General features: G+C 38.0%; 1 protein-coding gene across 1 annotated transcript in view; it reads right to left on the reverse strand.

Annotated features, from left to right (window-relative positions):
* Window positions 1-469: 469 nt before the first annotated feature.
* kif19 (kinesin family member 19) overlaps window positions 470-22,986 on the reverse strand; it is an 89,604-nt gene continuing 67,087 nt past the window's right edge. Inside the window, exons 10-20 of the mRNA XM_061931869.2 lie at window positions 17,899-18,055; window positions 17,647-17,821; window positions 16,279-16,477; window positions 15,940-16,210; window positions 15,745-15,869; window positions 15,436-15,599; window positions 15,255-15,360; window positions 15,000-15,117; window positions 14,551-14,933; window positions 3,721-3,889; window positions 470-3,650 (exon numbers count right to left, since the gene is read on the reverse strand). Coding sequence (XP_061787853.1) covers window positions 3,526-3,650; window positions 3,721-3,889; window positions 14,551-14,933; window positions 15,000-15,117; window positions 15,255-15,360; window positions 15,436-15,599; window positions 15,745-15,869; window positions 15,940-16,210; window positions 16,279-16,477; window positions 17,647-17,821; window positions 17,899-18,055 — 1,992 coding nt within the window. The 3' untranslated portion in view covers window positions 470-3,525. The remainder of the gene's footprint in view (window positions 3,651-3,720; window positions 3,890-14,550; window positions 14,934-14,999; window positions 15,118-15,254; window positions 15,361-15,435; window positions 15,600-15,744; window positions 15,870-15,939; window positions 16,211-16,278; window positions 16,478-17,646; window positions 17,822-17,898; window positions 18,056-22,986) is intronic.

Consider the following 22,986-nt stretch of genomic DNA (forward strand, 5'->3'; position numbering starts at 1 on the left):
AGAGAAATAAATTATGTCCCCAAGGGGAGCGTGAGAGAAAATTTGTCTACAATAGGGTGCCTGAGAAAAAAATTATGAAAGAGCATGTGAAAAAAAAGATCTCCAAGGGGTGTGTCAGAAAAAATAATGTATTGAAGAGGGCTTGAGAAACAAATGTTTCCAATGGGGGCGAGAAAAAGAAATGATGTTCCCAAGGGGGGCGTGAGAGAAAATTACATCTACAATAGTGTCTCAAAGGGGGCGTGACAAAAAATGTATGTTCCTAAGGAGGGGTGTGAGAAAAAAAGTTTTCAAAGGGGGCAGGGGGCGAGAGACAGAAAATGATGTCCCCAAGAGGGGCGTGAGAGAAAATTACATCTACAATGGGGTGCGTGATGTCTCGAAGGGGACCGTGAGAGGAAATGTATGTTCCCAAGGAAGGGCGTGAAAAAAAAAAGGTTTTCAAGGGGGGGGGGGGGGGGGGGGCAAGATAAATACATTATGTCTCCAAGGGGAGCGTGAGAGAAAATGATGTCTACAATGGGGTGCGTGAGAAAAAAAATTATGTCTCGAAAGAGCGCGTGAAAGAAAAAAAAGCTCCAAAGGGTGCGTGAGAATAAAAAATTATGTATTGAAGAGGGCTTGAGAAAAAAAATGTCTCCAATGGGGGCGAGAAAAAGAAATGATGTCCCCAAGGGGGGCGTGAGCGAAAATTACATCTACAATGGTGTCTCAAGGGGGGCGTGACAAAAATGTTTCCCTTTAGGGGGCGTGAGAAACAAATTATGTCTTGAACGGGCACGTGACAGGAAATGTATATTCCCAAGGAGGGGTGTGAGAAAAAAAATTACGTTTTCAAGGGGGGTGAGAGAAAGAAATGATGTCCCCAAGGGGGGGCGTGAGAGAAAATTACGTCTACAATGGGGTGTATGAGAGAAAAATGATGTCTTAAAGGGGCACATAAGAGAAAATGTATGTTCCCATGAAGGTGCGTGAGGAAAAAAATTACGTCAACAGGGGGGGCGAGAGAAATAAATGATGTCCCCAAAGGGAGCGTGAGAGAAAATGATGTCTACAATGGGGTGCGTGACAAAAAATGTATGTCTCGAAGGGGAACGTGAGAGGAAATGTATGTTCCCAAATTAGGTTTTCAAGGGGCACATAAGAGAAAATGTGTGTTCCCATGGAGGGGTGTGAGAAAGAAATGATGTCCCCAAGGGGGGCGTGAGAGAAAATTACATCTACAATGGTGTCTCAAAGGGGGCGTGACAAAAAATGTCTCCCTTTGGGGGGCGTGAGAAACATAATATCTTGAACGAGCACGTGACAGGAAATGTATATTCCTAAGGAGGGGTGTGAGAAAAAACAAAACATTTTCAAGGGGAGCGAGAGAAAGAAATGATGTCCCCAAGGGGGGGCATGAGAGAAAATTACATCTACAATGGGGTGCGTGACAAAAAATGTATGTCTCGAAGGGGAACGTGAGAGGAAATGTATGTTCCCAAGGAAGGGCGTGAAAAAAAAAAAGGTTTTCAAGGGGGGGGGGGGGGGGCAAGATAAATACATTATGTCTCCAAGGGGAGCGTGAGAGAAAATGATGTCTATAATGGGGTGCGTAAGAAAAAAAATAATGTCTCGAAAGAGCACGTGAAAAAAAAAAAGCTCCAAGGGGTGCGTGAGAAAGAAATAATGTATTGAAGAGGGCTTGAGAAAAAAAATGTCTCCAATGGGGGCAAGAAAAAGAAATGATGTCCCCAAGGGGGGGCGTGAGGGAAAATTACATCTACAATGGTGTCTCAAAGGGGGCGTGACAAGAAATGTCTCCCTTTGGGGGGCGTGAGGAACAAATTATGTCTTGAACGAGCACGTGACAGGAAATGTATATTCCCAAGGAGGGGTGTGAGAAAAAAAATTACATTTTCAAGGGGGGCGAGAGAAAGAAATTATGTCCCCCAAGGGGGGGGGGGGCGTGAGAGAAAAGTACGTCTACAATGGGGTGCATGGGAGAAAAATTATGTCTTGAAGGGGCACATAAGAGAAAATGTATGTTCCCATGGAGGTGCGTGAGGAAAAAAATTACGTCTTCAGGGGGGGCGAGAGAAATAAATTATGTCCCCAAGGGGAGCGTGAGAGAAAATTTGTCTACAATAGGGTGCCTGAGAAAAAAATGATGAAAGAGCATGTGAAAAAAAAGATCTCCAAGGGGTGTGTCAGAAAAAATAATGTATTGAAGAGGGCTTGAGAAACAAATGTCTCCAATGGGGGCGAGAAAAAGAAATGATGTTCCCAAGGGGGGCGTGAGAGAAAATTACATCTACAATAGTGTCTCAAAGGGGGCGTGACAAAAAATGTATGTTCCTAAAGAGGGGTGTGAGAAAAAAAATGTTTTCAAAGGGGGCAGGGGGCGAGAGACAGAAAATGATGTCCCCAAGAGGGGCGCGAGAGAAAATTACATCTACAATGGGGTGCGTGATGTCTCGAAGGGGACCGTGAGAGGAAATGTATGTTCCCAAGGAAGGGCGTGAAAAAAAAAAAGGTTTTCAAGGGGGGGAAGATAAATACATTATGTCTCCAAGGGGAGCGTGAGAGAAAATGATGTCTACAATGGGGTGCGTGAGAAAAAAAATTATGTCTCGAAAGAGCACGTGAAAAAAAAAAGCTCCAAAGGGTGCGTGAGAATAAAAAATTATGTATTGAAGAGGGCTTGAGAAAAAAAATGTCTCCAATGGGGGCGAGAAAAAGAAATGATGTCCCCAAGGGGGGCGTGAACGAAAATTACATCTACAATGGTGTCTCAAGGGGGGCGTGACAAAAATGTTTCCCTTTAGGGGGCGTGAGAAACAAATTATGTCTTGAACGGGCACGTGACAGGAAATGTATATTCCCAAGGAGGGGTGTGAGAAAAAAAATTACGTTTTCAAGGGGGGTGAGAGAAAGAAATGATGTCCCCAAGGGGGGGGCGTGAGAGAAAATTACGTCTACAATGGGGTGTATGAGAGAACAATGATGTCTTAAAGGGGCACATAAGAGAAAATGTATGTTCCCATGAAGGTGCGTGAGGAAAAAAATTACGTCAACAGGGGGGGCGAGAGAAATAAATGATGTCCCCAAAGGGAGCGTGAGAGAAAATGATGTCTACAATGGGGTGCGTGACAAAAAATGTATGTCTCGAAGGGGAACGTGAGAGGAAATGTATGTTCCCAAATTAGGTTTTCAAGGGGCACATAAGAGAAAATGTGTGTTCCCATGGAGGGGTGTGAGAAAGAAATGATGTCCCCAAGGGGGGCGTGAGAAAAAAATTACGTCTACAATGGGGTGCATGAGAAAAAAATGATGTCTTGAAGGGGCACATAAGAGAAAATGTATGTTCCCATGGAGATGCGTGAGGAAAAAATGACGTCTTCAGGGGGGGCGTGAGAAAAAATGTTCTCCCCACATGGGAGAAGGCGTGCACAACCATCGCAGCTATTTTGGTTAGCACTTTTGGCGTCATCATGGCTCCACCATCTTCTATGTCTTTTGCATTGCCAGCGTCCAAAGTACACCTCAATGTCTGCGTGGGCGCTGGCCCCCGTTGGAGGCCACGTGGAGGGGCGGCTGGGGCTGCCGCAGGAAGGGGACCCGCTTCAGGTTGTTCAGCTGCGGTGTGGGGGCCTCTGAGGGGGCCCCGCCTGTGGCGCGCCAGAGGGGAACAGGAAGTTGAAGGGTAAAAGTTTGGCAAACAGTCTGACGCTGTCTTACCTGCTTGCTGGTTGCTGAGTGGGGCCCTGACTTTGGCAAGGGGCGGGACCCCTCGATAAAGGGGGCGGAGCATGGGCACCTGGGGCTGACCGTTGATATGGAGGTGAGGGTCTGACGTGCTGTCCAGGGGTCGGAACCTTGAAGCTGGGGTTGTTTTGGACTGGGGCAGCTGCAATTTTTTAAGAAGTCTTGTTAGATAATTGGAAAATTTCCGCGAAAATTTTGACGGGCGTCCTATCTGTGCCGCTAACGTTAGCTTGGTGTAATGCTAATAGTTAGCATACTTGCAAGATCGCAAAAAGTCTCAAAATGTATGAATTCCGAAATTAGTTCAAATGCGAGCATTAAACGTCGGCGTGCTAACGTTAGCTTGATCACATAAAAAAGTTAGCATACTTCTAAGATGGCGGAAATCATCAAAAGCTGTGATTTTTTTGGGGGGTTTATATGAATAACATATAAAACGTAAAACAGTAGCATGGTAATGTTAGCATGATAACATGGGAAAAGTTAGCACACTTCTAGGATGGCGCCAAGTAGCCAAAGCCATCATGTTTAAGTTCAAACGGATCAAATTAGCTAAAATGCTAGCATGCTAGCGTTAGGATAATAACATAAGAAAATTTAGCATACTTTTACTAGAAGTATGCTAACCTTTTCTATGAAAGTTAGCACACTTCTAAGATGGCGCCAAGTAGCCAAAGCCATGATGTTTAAGTTCAAACGGACCAAATTAGCTAAAATGCTAGCACGCTAACGTTTAGATAATAACAATAGAAAATTTAGCATACTTTTATTAGAAGTATGCTAACATTTTCAAATGGAAAGTTAGCATACTTCTAAGATGGCGCCAAGTAGCCTTAGCATCATGTTTAAGTTCAAACGGATCAAATTAGCTAAAATGCTAGCATGCTAGCGTTAGGATAATAACATAAGAAATTTTTTAAAACAGTAGCATGGTAATGTTAGCATGATAACATGGGAAAAGTTAGCACACTTCTAGGATGGCGCCAAGTAGCCATAGCCATCATGTTTAAGTTCAAACGGATCAAGTTAGCTAAAATGCTAGCACGCTAACATTAGGATAATAACATAAGAACATTTAGCATACTTTTACTAGACGTAAGCTAACTTTTCCTATGAAAGTTAGCATACTTCTAAGATGGCGCCAAGTAGCCAAAGCTATCATGTTTAAGTTTAAATGGATTAAATTAGCTAAAATGCTAGTGCTAGGATAATAACCTAAGAAAATTTAGCATACTTTTACTAGAAGTATGCTAACCTTTTCTATGAAAGTTAGCACACTTCTAAGATGGCGCCAAGTAGCCATAGCCATCATGTTTAAGTTCAAACGGATCAAATGAGCTAAAATGCTAGCATGCTAGCGTTAGGATAATAACCTAAGAAAATTTAGCATACTTTTATTAGAAGTATGCTAACATTTTCAAATGGAAAGTTAGCATACTTCTAAGATGGCGCCAAGTAGCCATAGCCATCATGTTTAAGTTCAAACGGATCAAATTAGCTAAAATGCTAGCATGCTAACGTTAGGATAATAACATAAGAAAATTTAGCATACTTTTACTAGAAGTATGCTAACCTTTTCTATGAAAGTTAGCACACTTCTAAGATGGCACCAAGTAGCCAAAGCCATCATATTTAAGTTCAAACGGATCAAATTAGCTAAAATGCTAGCACGCTAACATTAGGATAATAACATAAGAACATTTAGCATACTTTTACTAGAAGTATGCTAACCTTTCCTATGAAAGCTAGCACACTTCTAAGATGGCGCCAAGTAGCCAAAGCCATCATGTTTAAGTTCAAATGGATCAAATTAGCTAAAATGCTAGCACGATAGCGTTAGGATAATGACCTAAGAAAATTTAGCATACTTTTATTAGAAGTATGCTAACATTTTCAAATGGAAAGTTAGCATACTTCTAAGATGGCGCCAAGTAGCCAAAGCCATCATGTTTAAGTTCAAACGGATCAAATTAGCTAAAATGCTAGCACGCTAACGTTTAGATAATAACATAAGAACATTTAGCATACTTTTATTAGAAGTATGCTAACATTTTCAAATGGAAAGTTAGCATACTTCTAAGATGGCGCCAAGTAGCCAAAGCCATCATGTTTAAGTTCAAACGGATCAAATTAGCTAAAATGCTAGCACGCTAACGTTTAGATAATAACATAAGAAAATTTAGCATACTTTTATTAGAAGTATGCTAACATTTTCAAATGGAAAGTTAGCATACTTCTAAGATGGCGCCAAGTAGCCATAACCATCATGTTTAAGTTCAAACGGATCAAATGAGCTAAAATGCTAGCATGCTAGCGTTAGGATAATAACCTAAGAAAATTTAGCATACTTTTATTAGAAGTATGCTAACATTTTCAAATGGAAAGTTAGCATACTTCTAAGATGGCGCCAAGTAGCCATAGCCATCATGTTTAAGTTCAAACGGATCAAATTAGCTAAAATGCTAGCATGCTAACGTTAGGATAATAACATAAGAAAATTTAGCATACTTTTACTAGAAGTATGCTAACCTTTTCTATGAAAGTTATCACACTTCTAAGATGGCACCAAGTAGCCAAAGCCATCATATTTAAGTTCAAACGGTTCAATTAGCTAAAATGCTAGCACGCTAACATTAGGATAATAACATAAGAACATTTAGCATACTTTTACTAGAAGTATGCTAACCTTTCCTATGAAAGCTAGCACACTTCTAAGATGGCGCCAAGTAGCCAAAGCCATCATGTTTAAGTTCAAATGGATCAAATTAGCTAAAATGCTAGCACGATAGCGTTAGGATAATGACCTAAGAAAATTTAGCATACTTTTATTAGAAGTATGCTAACATTTTCAAATGGAAAGTTAGCATACTTCTAAGATGGCGCCAAGTAGCCAAAGCCATCATGTTTAAGTTCAAACGGATCAAATTAGCTAAAATGCTAGCACGCTAACGTTTAGATAATAACATAAGAAAATTTAGCATACTTTTATTAGAAGTATGCTAACATTTTCAAATGGAAAGTTAGCATACTTCTAAGATGGCGCCAAGAAGCCATAACCATCATGTTTAAGTTCAAACGGATCAAATTAGCTAAAATGCTAGCATGCTAGTGTTAGGATAATAACATAAGAAAATTTAGCATACTTTTACTAGAAGTATGCTTACCTTTCCTATGAAAGTTAGCACACTTCTAAGATGGCGCCAAGTAGCCATAGCCATCATGTTTAAGTTCAAACGGATCAAATGAGCTAAAATGCTAGCATGCTAGCGTTAGGATAATAACATAAGAAAATTTAGCATACTTTTACTAGAAGTATGCTAACCTTTTCTATGAAAGTTAGCACACTTCTAAGATGGCGCCAAGTAGCCATAGCCATCATGTTTAAGTTCAAACGGATCAAATGAGCTAAAATGCTAGCATGCTAGCGTTAGGATAATAACATAAGAAAATTTAGCATACTTTTACTAGAAGTATGCTAACCTTTTCTATGAAAGTTAGCACACTTCTAAGATGGCACCAAGTAGCCAAAGCCATCATATTTAAGTTCAAACGGTTCAAATAGCTAAAATGCTAGCACGCTAACATTAGGATAATAACATAAGAACATTTAGCATACTTTTACTAGAAGTATGCTAACCTTTCCTATGAAAGCTAGCACACTTCTAAGATGGCGCCAAGTAGCCAAAGCCATCATGTTTAAGTTCAAATGGATCAAATTAGCTAAAATGCTAGCATGCTAGCGTTAGGATAATAACATAAGAACATTTAGCATACTTTTACTAGAAGTATGCTAACCTTTCCTATGAAAGTTAGCATACTTCTAAGATGGCGCCAAGTAGCCAAAGCCATCATGTTTAAGTTCAAACGGATCAAATTAGCTAAAATGCTAGCACGCTAGCGTTAGGATAATGACCTAAGAAAATTTAGCATACTTTTATTAGAAGTATGCTAACATTTTCAAATGGAAAGTTAGCATACTTCTAAGATGGCGCCAAGTAGCCATAGCCATCATGTTTAAGTTCAAACGGATCAAATTAGCTAAAATGCTAGCATGCTAGCGTTAGGATAATAACATAAGAAAATTTAGCATACTTTTAGAAGAAGTATGCTAACCTTTCCTATGAAAGTTAGCATACTTCTAAGATGGCGCCAAGTAGCCAAAGCCATCATGTTTAAGTTCAAACGGATCAAATTAGCTAAAATGCTAGCACGCTAATGTTAGAATAATAACATAAGAACATTTAGCATACTTTTACTAGAAGTATGCTAACCTTTCCTATGAAAGTTAGCATACTTCTAAGATGGCGCCAAATAGCCAAAGCTATCATGTTTAAGTTTAAACAGATCAAATTAGCTAGAATGCTAGTACGCTAGCGTTAGGATAATAACATAAGAACATTTAGCATACTTTTACTAGAGGTATGCTAACCTTTCCTATGAAAGCTAGCATACTTCTAAGATGGCGCCAAGTAGCCAAAGCCATCATGTTTAAGTTCAAACGGATCAAATTAGCTAAAATGCTAGCACGCTAGCGTTAGGATAATGACCTAAGAAAATTTTGCATACTTTTATTAGAAGTATGCTAACATTTTCAAATGGAAAGTTAGCATACTTCTAAGATGGCGCCAAGTAGCCATAGCCATCATGTTTAAGTTCAAACGGATCAAATTAGCTAAAATGCTAGCATGCTAGCGTTAGGATAATAACATAAGAAAATTTAGCATTCTTTTACTAGAAGTATGCTAACCTTTTCTATGAAAGTTAGCACACTTCTAAGATGGCGCCAAGTAGCCATAGCCATCATGTTTAAGTTTAAACGGATCAAATTAGCTAAAATGCTAGCACGCTAGCGTTAGGATAATAACATAAGAAAATTTAGCATACTTTTACTAGAAGTATGCTAACCTTTCCTATGAAAGTTAGCATACTTCTAAGATGGCGCCAAGTAGCCATAGCCATCATGTTTAAGTTCAAACGGATCAAATGAGCTAAAATGCTAGCATGCTAGCGTTAGGCTAATAACCTAAGAAAATTTTGCATACTTTTATTAGAAGTATGCTAACATTTTCAAATGGAAAGTTAGCATACTTCTAAGATGGCGCCAAGTAGCCAAAGCCATCATGTTTAAGTTCAAACGGATCAAATTAGCTAAAATGCTAGCACGCTAACGTTTAGATAATAACATAAGAAAATTTAGCATACTTTTATTAGAAGTATGCTAACATTTTCAAATGGAAAGTTAGCATACTTCTAAGATGGCGCCAAGTAGCCATAACCATCATGTTTAAGTTCAAACGGATCAAATTAGCTAAAATGCTAGCATGCTAGCGTTAGGATAATAACATAAGAATTTTTTTAAAACAGTAGCATGGTAATGTTAGCATGATAACATGGGAAAAGTTAGCACACTTCTAGGATGGCGCCAAGTAGCCATAGCCATCATGTTTAAGTTCAAACGGATCAAGTTAGTTAAAGTGCTAGCACGCTAACATTAGGATAATAACATAAGAACATTTAGCATACTTTTACTAGACGTATGCTAACTTTTCCTATGAAAGTTAGCATACTTCTAAGATGGCGCCAAGTAGCCAAAGCTATCATGTTTAAGTTTAAATGGATCAAATTAGCTAAAATGCTAGCATGCTAGCGTTAGGATAATAACATAAGAAAATTTAGCATACTTTTACTAGAAGTATGCTAACCTTTTCTATGAAAGTTAGCACACTTCTAAGATGGCGCCAAGTAGCCATAGCCATCATGTTTAAGTTCAAACGGATCAAATGAGCTAAAATGCTAGCATGCTAGCGTTAGGATAATAACCTAAGAAAATTTAGCATACTTTTATTAGAAGTATGCTAACATTTTCAAATGAAAAGTTAGCATACTTCTAAGATGGCGCCAAGTAGCCAAAGCCATCATGTTTAAGTTCAAACGGATCAAATTAGCTAAAATGCTAGCACGCTAACGTTTAGATAATAACATAAGAAAATTTAGCATACTTTTATTAGAAGTATGCTAACATTTTCAAATGGAAAGTTAGCATACTTCTAAGATGGCGCCAAGTAGCCAAAGCCATCATGTTTAAGTTCAAACGGATCAAATTAGCTAAAATGCTAGCACGCTAACGTTTAGATAATAACATAAGAAAATTTAGCATACTTTTATTAGAAGTATGCTAACATTTTCAAATGGAAAGTTAGCATACTTCTAAGATGGCGCCAAGTAGCCATAGCCATCATGTTTAAGTTCAAACGGATCAAATTAGCTAAAATGCTAGCATGCTAGCGTTAGGATAATAACATAAGAAATTTTTTAAAACAGTAGCATGGTAATGTTAGCATGATAACATGGGAAAAGTTAGCACACTTCTAGGATGGCGCCAAGTAGCCATAGCCATCATGTTTAAGTTCAAACGGATCAAGTTAGCTAAAATGCTAGCACGCTAACATTAGGATAATAACATAAGAACATTTAGCATACTTTTACTAGACGTATGCTAACTTTTCCTATGAAAGTTAGCATACTTCTAAGATGGCGCCAAGTAGCCAAAGCTATCATGTTTAAGTTTAAATGGATCAAATTAGCTAAAATGCTAGCATGCTAGCGTTAGGATAATAACATAAGAAAATTTAGCATACTTTTACTAGAAGTATGCTAACCTTTTCTATGAAAGTTAGCACACTTCTAAGATGGCGCCAAGTAGCCATAGCCATCATGTTTAAGTTCAAACGGATCAAATGAGCTAAAATGCTAGCATGCTAGCGTTAGGATAATAACCTAAGAAAATTTAGCATACTTTTATTAGAAGTATGCTAACATTTTCAAATGGAAAGTTAGCATACTTCTAAGATGGCGCCAAGTAGCCATAGCCATCATGTTTAAGTTCAAACGGATCAAATTAGCTAAAATGCTAGCATGCTAACGTTAGGATAATAACATAAGAAAATTTAGCATACTTTTACTAGAAGTATGCTAACCTTTTCTATGAAAGTTAGCACACTTCTAAGATGGCACCAAGTAGCCAAAGCCATCATATTTATGTTCAAACGGATCAAATGAGCTAAAATGCTAGCACGCTAACATTAGGATAATAACATAAGAACATTTAGCATACTTTTACTAGAAGTATGCTAACCTTTCCTATGAAAGCTAGCACACTTCTAAGATGGCGCCAAGTAGCCAAAGCCATCATGTTTAAGTTCAAATGGATCAAATTAGCTAAAATGCTAGCACGATAGCGTTAGGATAATGACCTAAGAAAATTTAGCATACTTTTATTAGAAGTATGCTAACATTTTCAAATGGAAAGTTAGCATACTTCTAAGATGGCGCCAAGTAGCCAAAGCCATCATGTTTAAGTTCAAACGGATCAAATTAGCTAAAATGCTAGCACGCTAACGTTTAGATAATAACATAAGAAAATTTAGCATACTTTTATTAGAAGTATGCTAACATTTTCAAATGGAAAGTTAGCATACTTCTAAGATGGCGCCAAGTAGCCATAACCATCATGTTTAAGTTCAAACGGATCAAATTAGCTAAAATGCTAGCATGCTAGCGTTAGGATAATAACATAAGAAAATTTAGCATACTTTTACTAGAAGTATGCTTACCTTTCCTATGAAAGCTAGCATACTTCTAAGATGGCGCCAAGTAGCCAAAGCCATCATGTTTAAGTTCAAATGGATCAAATTAGCTAAAATGTTAGCATGCTAACGTTAGGATAATAACATAAGAAAATTTAGCATACTTTTACTAGAAGTATGCTAACCTTTTCTATGAAAGTTAGCACACTTCTAAGATGGCACCAAGTAGCCAAAGCCATCATATTTAAGTTCAAACGGATCAAATTAGCTAAAATGCTAGCACGCTAACATTAGGATAATAACATAAGAACATTTAGCATACTTTTACTAGAAGTATGCTAACCTTTCCTATGAAAGCTAGCACACTTCTAAGATGGCGCCAAGTAGCCAAAGCCATCATGTTTAAGTTCAAATGGATCAAATTAGCTAAAATGCTAGCACGATAGCGTTAGGATAATGACCTAAGAAAATTTAGCATACTTTTATTAGAAGTATGCTAACATTTTCAAATGGAAAGTTAGCATACTTCTAAGATGGCGCCAAGTAGCCAAAGCCATCATGTTTAAGTTCAAACGGATCAAATTAGCTAAAATGCTAGCACGCTAACGTTTAGATAATAACATAAGAAAATTTAGCATACTTTTACTAGAAGTATGCTAACCTTTTCTATGAAAGTTAGCACACTTCTAAGATGGCACCAAGTAGCCAAAGCCATCATATTTAAGTTCAAACGGATCAAATTAGCTAAAATGCTAGCACGCTAACATTAGGATAATAACATAAGAACATTTAGCATACTTTTACTAGAAGTATGCTAACCTTTCCTATGAAAGCTAGCACACTTCTAAGATGGCGCCAAGTAGCCAAAGCCATCATGTTTAAGTTCAAACGGATCAAATTAGCTAAAATGCTAGCACGCTAACGTTTAGATAATAACATAAGAAAATTTAGCATACTTTTATTAGAAGTATGCTAACATTTTCAAATGGAAAGTTAGCATACTTCTAAGATGGCGCCAAGTAGCCATAACCATCATGTTTAAGTTCAAACGGATCAAATTAGCTAAAATGCTAGCATGCTAGCGTTAGGATAATAACATAAGAAAATTTAGCATACTTCTACTAGAAGTATGCTTACCTTTCCTATGAAAGCTAGCATACTTCTAAGATGGCGCCAAGTAGCCAAAGCCATCATGTTTAAGTTTAAACAGATCAAATTAGCTAGAGTGCTAGCAAACGAGCGTTAGCATGATGACATATGAAAAGTTAGTCTATTTCCAAGATGGTGCGATGTATCAAAAGCCACGCTGTTTAAGTTTATACGTAAAATCAATGAGAAAAAATGCTAGCATAAAACATTAGCATAGTAACATTAGCACGATAACATAGGAAAAGTTTGCATAGTTCTAAGATGGCGCCAAGTATCAAAAGCCCATCCATCCATCTTCTTCCGCTTATCCGAGGTCGGGTCGCGGGGGCAGCAGCTTAAGCAGGGAAGCCCAGACTTCCCTCTCCCCAGCCACTTTGTCCAGCTCCTCCCGGGGGATCCCGAGGCGTTCCCAGGCCAGCCGGGAGACATAGTCTTCCCAACGTGTCCTGGGTCTTCCCCGTGGCCTCCTACCGGTTGAACGTGCCCTAAACACCTCCCGAGGGAGGCGTTCGGGTGGCATCCTGACCAGATGCCCGAACCACCTCATCTGGCTCCTCTCGATGTGGAGGAGCAGCGGCTTTACTTTGAGCTCCCCCCGGATGGCAGAGCTTCTCACCCTATCTCTAAGGGAGAGCCCCGCCACCCGGCGGAGGAAACTCATTTCGGCCGCCTGTACCCGTGATCTTGTCCTTTCGGTCATGACCCAAAGCTCATGACCATAGGTGAGGATGGGAACGTAGATCGACCGGTAAATTGAGAGCTTTGCCTTCCGGCTCAGCTCCTTCTTCACCACAACGGATCGATACAGCGTCCGCATTACTGAAGATGCCGCACCGATCCGCCTGTCGATCTCACGATCCACTTTTCCCTCACTCGTGAACAAGACTCCTAGGTACTTGAACTCCTCCACTTGGGGCAGGGTCTCCTCCCCAACCCGGAGATGGCACTCCACCCTTTTCCGGGCGAGAACCATGGACTCGGACTTGGAGGTGCTGATTCTCATCCCAGTCGCTTCACACTCGGCTGTGAACCGATCCAGTGAGAGCTGAAGATCCTGGCCAGATGAAGCCATCAGGACCACATCATCTGCAAAAAGCAGAGACCTAATCCTGCAGCCACCAAACCGGATCCCCTCAACGCCTAGAAATTCTGTCCATAAAAGTTATGAACAGAATCGGTGACAAAGGGCAGCCTTGGCGGAGTCCAACCCTCACTGGAAACGTGTCCGACTTACTGCCGGCAATGCGGACCAAGCTCTGACACTGATCGTACAGGGAGCGGACAGCCACAATCAGACAGTCCGATACCCCATACTCTCTGAGCACTCCCCACAGGACCTCCCGAGGGACACGGTCGAATGCCTTCTCCAAGTCCACAAAGCACATGTAGACTGGTTGGGCAAACTCCCATGCACCCTCAAGGACCCTGCCGAGAGTATAGAGCTGGTCCACAGTTCCACGACCAGGACGAAAACCACACTGTTCCTCCTGAATCCGAGGTTCGACTATCCGGCGTAGCCTCCTCTCCAGTACACCTGAATAGACTTTACCGGGAAGGCTGATGTTTAAGTTTCAACGGCTCTAATTAGCTCAAATGCTAGCATGCTAATGTTAGCACAATAACATAGGAAAATGTTGCATAGTTTTATAAGAAGTACGCTAACTTTTTCTATGATATTAAAAGTTAGCATCCGTCGAAGATAGCGCCAAGTAGCAAAAGCCATCATGTTTAAGTTTAAACAGATCAAATTGGATAAAAATGCTAGCATGCCAACATCGGCAAGATAACATAGTAAAAGTTAGCATATTTCAAGTATCAAAAACCATGAAGTAAACGTTGAAACAAATCAAATTAGCTAAAAGGCTAGCATGCTAAGATTAGCATGAAAACATAGGATCATTTACCATACTCCTAAGGTGGCACCAAGTATCAAAAGCCATGAATTTTAGTTTTACATAAATTAAAATGAGCAAAAATGTTAGCATGGATAAAGGCATCGTTTTGGGGTTTGTTTACATGATTTCCTTTCCTGGTCCCTACTGGACTTGCTGTGTCATTTAGCACTCACGGCTTGCCCGGAGACCTCGAACGAGCGCGAGCGCCTCTTCTTGCGGCGCGCCTCAAAGTCGGCCTCCCGGGGGGTTTGGTTCTTGCTGCCGGGCTTGTGGGGCCTCATCCACGTCGCCCGCACGCCGGGGCCCTCGCCGGTGCTGCTGGACAGGTTGTCGTCGGACGTGGCGTGCCGGAGCTCGGGGCTGGGCTGTCGGCCGCGCCGCGAGGGCAGACCGCCAGGGAGCGCCTCGCCGGAGAAGAGGCCGCTCTTTCGCTTCGGGGGCTCCATCGGCGAGGGCGCCGGGGGCAACCGCAGGGACTCGGCCTCCCTGGCTTTGGAGCGCCGCCGGGCCGCCTTCACTGAAATGTTGTGGACCCCCCTGAGGATCTGCTGCCTCTCTGAGGTCACACATGATGGTTATTAGTGATTAGTAGGTTTATTGTTGTTTTTTGAACTGATGTTACCGTTTCGTGAAAGGGGGGCGTCAGGACCCGCCTCGCTGCTTTCAGGCGATGAGTCCAGGTGGCTGCTGACACTGTGGCTGAGGTGGGTGTAGCTGAGTGAGCTCACTGGTGCGAGCGGCTGCAGATGAACAATTACACAATCAACGACGTCAAAAACTGGAAAAACAGTAACCTTCTGGCAACTGGTAAAAACTTTTTTAAAAATGTATTTTTACGTTTACATGGGGAAGTTGGAAAACTAAGCCAGAAGCTCACCTCTCTGTTGCCCTTCCCGTTGATATGGATGGGAGGCGGCGTCATTACCGCGGAGTTCTTCGTGTGTCGGGACTGAGCGGCGTTCTTAAAAACCCGGTTGTTGTCCCTGATTTCGGGGAAAATAACAGAAACATTTGTAGAGGTTGCCGTTGTCACGATTCAGTCCACAAGGTGTCCTCACTGGTCAGGCTCCGGCAGGATGGGAGGCAGGGTGTGCCTGCGAAGTTTGGCTTGTCCTCGCCGCTCGTCCGCGCACGTGTTGCGCACGCTCTCCTGGTCCGAGTCCAGATCCTGGATGGCGTCGCGGTTTTGAGCGGGCAGGGCGATCTTGGGGAGAGAGCCCCCCTGGAAAGATCGGTACCGTAACTGTATCTCTTGATCTAAGAATTATGAGCTACTCAAGGCTCTGATACCGGTATTCTGTTGGAAGTGATCAATTTGTATTTGGACAATCGTACAAAAAACTGTTGAGGTCTTTGTTTGGTGGTACCTTGATGGTGTGCCTTGTGGTCACCTTGTCCAAAGCCACGGCTCGGTCCAGCTTCCTCTCGTCCAGCTCTCTGGTGTAGATTTCATAGAGCTCCTGTAGTTGGGGCGGGACTAGAAGGCTGTGGTCTGAAGAACACACAGTCAGTTAGCAGGACCGGACCAATCAAAAGCTCTTCAGCAGAAGATCCGGACCGACCGTTGATGAACTGCCGCTGCTGCTGTATGATCTCGTCGCAGAGATGCCGGTGCATCTCGAAACGCTTCACCACAAAGTTCTTCTGCCGGATCACGTTGTCTTTGAGGAGAGCGTGCGACTCCATCTCCGCATTCTCGATCTCCAGCTCGTGCACCTTGCACAGGAGGCCCAGTATCTCCCGCTGCTCCTCTGAGCTCACCCTCCGCGGAAGAAGCTCCTCCAAGTGGCGGGCCTTGTCTCGCAGCTCCAGGAACTTGCGCTCCAGCTGCGCCTTGAAGGTGGAAGAGAGAAGTCTTCAGATTCATGTCAAGAGTTTTCAAACCAGTAGTAGATGAAGACCTTCTGCTTGTGGAGCTTCTTCTGCTGAGTCATTAGAGCCACCAGGTTCTCTCTGGCCAACGCCACCTCCTCCGTCACGTTGGAGTCCGGCGGAGAGTCCAGAGAGTCGGAGTCCTTCTCGCTGTCATCTTTACTCGTGCTTTCCTTTCGTTTTTCCGCTCTCCACTTCCTCCTTCGCCGGCTGCGCTCGTGCTCCCAGCTACAGATAAGACACCACACGTTAGAGATGCGCGGTTTGCGGGCACAACCGCGGAGTCCGTGGATTATCCGCGGATCGGGCGGATGAAATTAAAAAAAATTAGATTTTATCCGCGGGTCGGGTCGGGTCGGGTCGGGCGGTTGAAATAAAAAAAATTAGATTTTAAATAGATTCAGGCGGGTGGCAGTTAAACCAATTGGGAAATATATATACATAGTTAAATGTTGTTACCCACATACGAAAAACGAGCAGGCACCTGCAGCATATGCCACAACAGAAGAAAAAAAAAGAAAAGAGATGTGGACACTTTTACGGAGCGGAGAAGGCCCCCGACGCCTCGCCGGGGTCCGGGACCGAGGCCCCTTACCCCGAGAGGGCCCCACCGGGAGCCGTAGCTGAGGCGATCCGCGAGAAGGGCCCGACGCACGTCCAGGGTCACCACCGCGCCCACCGCACCGACACCCCGCCTCGTCCGCCTTCGCCGCGGCCGGCGTCACGCGCAGCAGGTAAGCAGCTTACCTGCCCGCCACCCCCGTGGCCGGGGGCTCGTAACAGGGGTCACTCCGCGCGCTCCGCCCGCGCAGCTTACCTGCCCGCCACCCCTGTTGCCGGGGGCGCGTAACAGGGGTCACTCCGCGCGCAGTGCGCTCACGAAAGGGGTGGGGCTCACCCTGGTTGATATAGACAGCAGGACGGTGGCCATGTAAGTCGGAACCCGCTAAGGAGTGTGTAACAACCCACCTGCCGAATCAACTAGCCCTGAAAATGGATGGCGCTGGAGCGTCGGGCCCATACCCGGCCGTCGCCGGCAGCGAGACGCGCTTGGAGGTGCGCTCAGCGCGGCTCCCATATGATTGCGCACTGGTGTGCGTCTGGGTCGTGACAGCGTGGCACGCGAATGTCTGTGCTGCATTGGATCAGTCTCCTTTCTTTAACAGGCAAAAGCTTTAACACCTCACTAATGCCTTGCATCGTCTATATTAGATATATAACAACGGGCGGATGGCGGGCGGGTGCGGTTCTGATCAAATGTTACATCGGGTGGATGGCGGATGGTTGACGACTTTCTGATGCGGTTGCGGATGAAATAATTGCCTATCCGCGCATCTCTACCACACGTATATTCTAAAACTTGTCCTTAACAGAATTAAGACGGTTTTAAGACTGACTCTGCGATGGTGAGCAGCTGCTTGGACGTGTCAATCTGGATCTCCATGTTGTTATTCTCCAGTGCCATCAGGTTCCTGCGGATCTCCATCTGCTGGCGGAAAGCGTCCAGGAGCTGCTCCCTCAGCTGGTCCATGTCGACCCGACTCTGCTTGCACGAGTGGGCCTGGACCTCCGCTTGTGTAGGAAGGCAAACGGGGATATTAGAAGCAAAACCATGACGGCTGTCCGATGAACCGGAGGCGGGGCTTCACCCTGGACGTGGCGGATGTCGGCTCTGTCGGAGCCGTGCTGGCGGGCCGCCTGGTCGGTGATCTTCTTCTTGAGGCGTTCGATCTCGCAGCGAAGGTCCGAGATGATGTTGGTGTACTGAGCGATGTGGTACGACACGTTTATCAGGTTCTTTTTCACCTGAAGAACATCACAACCGTGAGCGAGAGGCTTTTGTTGGTTGTACAACTTCTTGATTAGATTTAATATCAATTAATATGCTAATTTCAAACCCTAAAGAGAAACGAATATGGAATTGTTTTAGTAGACATTGAGCACGACAAAGAACACTGCTGAAAAATCACCAGCAGAGGTCGCTGTTTGCAGGAAGTTCATCAAGTAATTAAGGGGGAAAACATGTAGAATTAAAATTTTTTTTTAAATGTTTGTTTTCATAAAAATGAATTAACATATGTTTAAAGTAAAAATAATGTGTTTGTCTTTTTTTGGAATAATTTTTTAAAATTAAAATTAATTCTTACTTAAGTTTTGAATACACATTTAATAAACATATGTTTAAAGTAAAACAAATATAATTTGTCTGTCTTTTTTTTTAAATTATTATTTTTTAAATTAAAATTGATTCCAACTTAAGTTTTGAATAAAAATGTAATACGTGTTTTGACAAAAAAATTTTGACGTATTGAGGTCATTATAAAAATAAAAAATTATAATTATCGATTAACTTATAAAAAGAGTCCACTGCTAAAAAAAATCACCAGCAGAGGTCGCTGTTCCCAGGAATTTTATTGAACTAATTTAAGGTAGAAAAGAAACATGTAGAATTGTTGCTGGTTTGAAAATTGTTTTTGACACAAAGATATAGTTTACATTTTTCTAAATTAAATCTTTTTTTTTTAATGCATAATTTATATATATATATATATATATATATATATATATATATATATATATATATATATATATATATATATATATAAATAATTTTAACATACATCTTAAATAAAAATGTAATTAGTTTCTTGACACATTTTGACATAAATAATTTTAAAAATAATACTTTTTTAAATTAAAATTAATTCTTACTTAAGTTTTGAATAAAAATGTAATACGTGTTTTGACAAAATTTTTTGACGTATTGAGGTCATTATAAAAATAAAAAATTATAATTATCGATTAACTTATAAAAAGAGTCCACTGCTAAAAAAAAATCACCAGCAGAGGTCGCTGTTCCCAGGAATTTTATTGAACTAATTTAAGGTAGAAAAGAAACATGTAGAATTGTTGCTGGTTTGAAAATTGTTTTTGACACAAAGATATAGTTTACATTTTTCTAAATTAAATCTTTTTTTTTTAATGCATAATTTATATATATATATATATATATATATATATATATATATATATATATATATATATATATATATATATATATATAAATAATTTTAACATACATCTTAAGTAAAAATGTAATTAAATAATTTTAAAAATAATACTTTTTAAAATTAAAATTAATTCTTACTTAAGTTTTGAATGAAAATGTAATACGTGTTTTCACATAATTGTTTGACGTATTGAGATCATTATAAAAATAAAAAATTATAATTATCGATTCACATTTTAAAAAGAGTCCACAGCTAAAAAAATCACCAGCAGAGGTCGCTGTTCCCAGGAATTTTATTGAGCTAATTTAAGGTAGAAAAGAAACATGTAGAATTGTTGCTGGTTTGAAAATTGTTTTTGACACAAAGATATAGTTTACATTTTTCTAAATTAAATCTTTTTTTTTTAATGCATAATTTATACATATATATATATATATATATATATATATATATATATATATATATATATATATATATATATATATATATATATATATATATATATATATATATATATATATATATATATATATATATATATATATATATATATTAATGATTTTAACATACATCTTAAGTAAAAAATGTAATTAGTTTCTTGACATATTTTGACATAAATAATTTTAAAAATAATTTATTTTTAAAATTAAAATTAATTCTTACTTAAGTTTTGAATAAAAAATGTAATACGTGTTTTGACATAATTGTTTGACGTATTGAGGTAATTATAAAAATAAAAAATTATAATTATCGATTCACATTTTAAAAAGAGTCCACAGCTTAAAAAAATCACCAGCAGAGTTCGCTGTTCCCAGGAATTTTATTGAGCTAATTTAAGGTAGAAAACATGTAGAATTGTTGCTGGTTTGAAAATTGTTTTTGACACAAATATATAATTTACATTTTTGTAAATTAAATATATATATTTTTTAAATGCATAATTTTTATAATTTCTTTTTCTTTTTTTTTTTTAAAATAATTTTAACATATGTCTTAAGTAAAAAATTTAATTAGTTTCTTGACATATTTTGACATAAATAATTTAAAAAATAATTATTTTTAAAAATGAAAATTAATTTTAACTTAAGTTTTGAATAAAAATTTAATGCGTGTTTTGACATAATTTTTGACGTATTGAGGTCATTATAAAAAGAAAAATAATTATAGATAAAAAACATTTAAAAGAGTCCACTGCTAAAACATCACCAGCAGAGGTCGCTGTTCCCAGGAATTTTATTTAACTAATTTAAAGTAGAAAAGAAACATGTAGAATTGTTCCTGGTTTGAAAATTGTTTTTGACACAGAGATATAATTTACATTTTTCTAAATTAAATCATTTTTGTAAAAAAATTTTTTATTTTTATTTACACATACATATACATATATATATATATATATATATATATATATATATATATATATATATATATATATATATATATATATATATATAATTTTAACATACGTCTTAAGTAAAAAAAAAAAGAAAAAGTTTGACATATTTTGATATAAATAACAAAAAAAATTTGTTTTTAATTAAAATGAATTCTAACTTAAGTTTTGAATAAAAATGTAATACGTGTTTTGACATAATTTTTTGACGTATTGAGGTCACTATAATAAGAAAAATAATTAGAGGTCGCTGATCGCAGTAATTTCAATGAATTATTTTAGGGAAGAAAAGAAACATGTACAATTGCTGCTGGTTGGAAAACATTTTTGACATAAAGATATCATTTTAAATATTTTAAATGAAATCATTAACAATGGATAATTTTTAGTTTTAAATTTCTCAAATTAAAATTAATTTTAACATACGTTTAAAGTATAAAAATCTAATTTGTCTATTGACATAATTTTTTTACACTAATTATTTTTTAAATTAACATCAGTTCCAACTTAAGTTTTGAATAATAATATAGTACGTGTTTTTTGACGGACATAAACATTTTAGTTTATAAAAATTTTTTTTTTGCGGAAAATACATTATTTTCTTTGCCATTTTTCAAATTAAAGTACATTTTACATAGGTTTTAAGAACAAATATAATACGTTTTTTGACCATTTTTTTTGACGTATTTAGGTAATTATACAAAGAAAAAAAATACTTATTAATTTTTATTTCTTTTAAACACAGCTAATAAAATCACCAGCAGAGGTCGCTGTTAGCAGCAATTTCAATGAATTAATTTAGGGAAGAAAAGAAACATAATAATAATAATAATAATAATAATAATAATAATAATAATGGTTTAGATTATGTATAATTTTTGCTGGTTGAAAAAATGTTTTTGACATAAAGATATAATTTAAAATATTTTAAATGAAATCATCAACAACAATGGATAATTATTAGTTTTAAATTTCTCAAAGTAAAATTAATTTTAACATACGTTTAAAGTATAAACATCTAATTTGTCTATTGACATAATTTTTTGACATTAATTATTTTTTATAATTAACATCAATTCTAACCTAAGTTTTGAATTAAAATATAGTACGTGTTTTTTGACAGACATAAAAAATGTAGAAAATAATTGCTGAAAATACATAATTTTCGTTGCCAATTTTCAAATTAAAGTACATAATAAGAACAAATATCATACGTTTTTTGACATAATTTTTTGACGTATTTAGGTAATTATACAAAGAAAAATATACTGATTAATTAATTATTTTATTTTTTTAAATTACCAGCAGAGGTCGCAGTTAGAAGCAATTTCAATGAATTAATTTAGGGAAGAAAAGAAACATAATAATAATAATAATAATAACAATAATAATAATAATTAGTATTATAATGGTTTAGATTATGTATAATTGTTGCTAGGTTTGAAAAATGTTTTTGACATAAAGATATAATTTAAAATGTTTTAAATGAAATCATTAACAAAAATTGATAATTTTTAGTTTTACATTTCTCAAATGAAAATTAATTTTAACATACGTTAAAATTTAAGTTTTGAATAAAAATACAGTACGTGTATTTTGACGGACATAAAAAATTTAGAGGTTATAAAAAAACAGCTGAAAATGCATTATTTTCGTTGCCATTTTTCAAATTAAAGTACATTTTACATAGGTTTTACGAACAAATATAATAGTTTTTTTGACATATTTAGGTAATCATACAAAGAAAATATATACTTATTAATTAATTTGTTTTTTTTTTTAAACACGGCTAAAGAAATCACCAGCAGAGGTCGCTGTTGGCAGGAATTTCAACGAATTAATTTAGCAAAAAAAAAAGAAACACGGGGAAAAAGGTTTTTGACGTAAACATACGTTTTTAAGTAAAAATGTCATTAGTTTCTTGACGATTTTGGACATATTCACAGCTGCAGCCCAAAAAAAATTAATCAAAAAATATATTTATAATTAAAAATAAATAAATAATTATAATAATAATTTGTCTATTGACATACTTTTTTGACATTAATTATTTTTTATAATTAACATCAAATCTAACTTAAGTTTTGAATAAAAATATAGTACGTGTTTTTTGACAGACATAAAAAAATGTAGAAAATAATTGCTGAAAATACAAAATTTTCGTTGCCATTTTTCAAATTAAAGTACATTTTAAGAACAAATATCATACGTTTTTTGACATAATTTTTTGACGTATTTAGGTAATTATACAAAGAAAAAATATACTGATTAATTAATTATTTTTTTTTTAAATCACCAGCACAGGTCGCTGTTAGAAGCAATTTCAGTGAATT

This window comes from Nerophis lumbriciformis, linkage group LG39 (assembly GCF_033978685.3).
Source record: "Nerophis lumbriciformis linkage group LG39, RoL_Nlum_v2.1, whole genome shotgun sequence".
Classification (NCBI taxonomy): Eukaryota; Metazoa; Chordata; class Actinopteri; order Syngnathiformes; family Syngnathidae; genus Nerophis; species Nerophis lumbriciformis.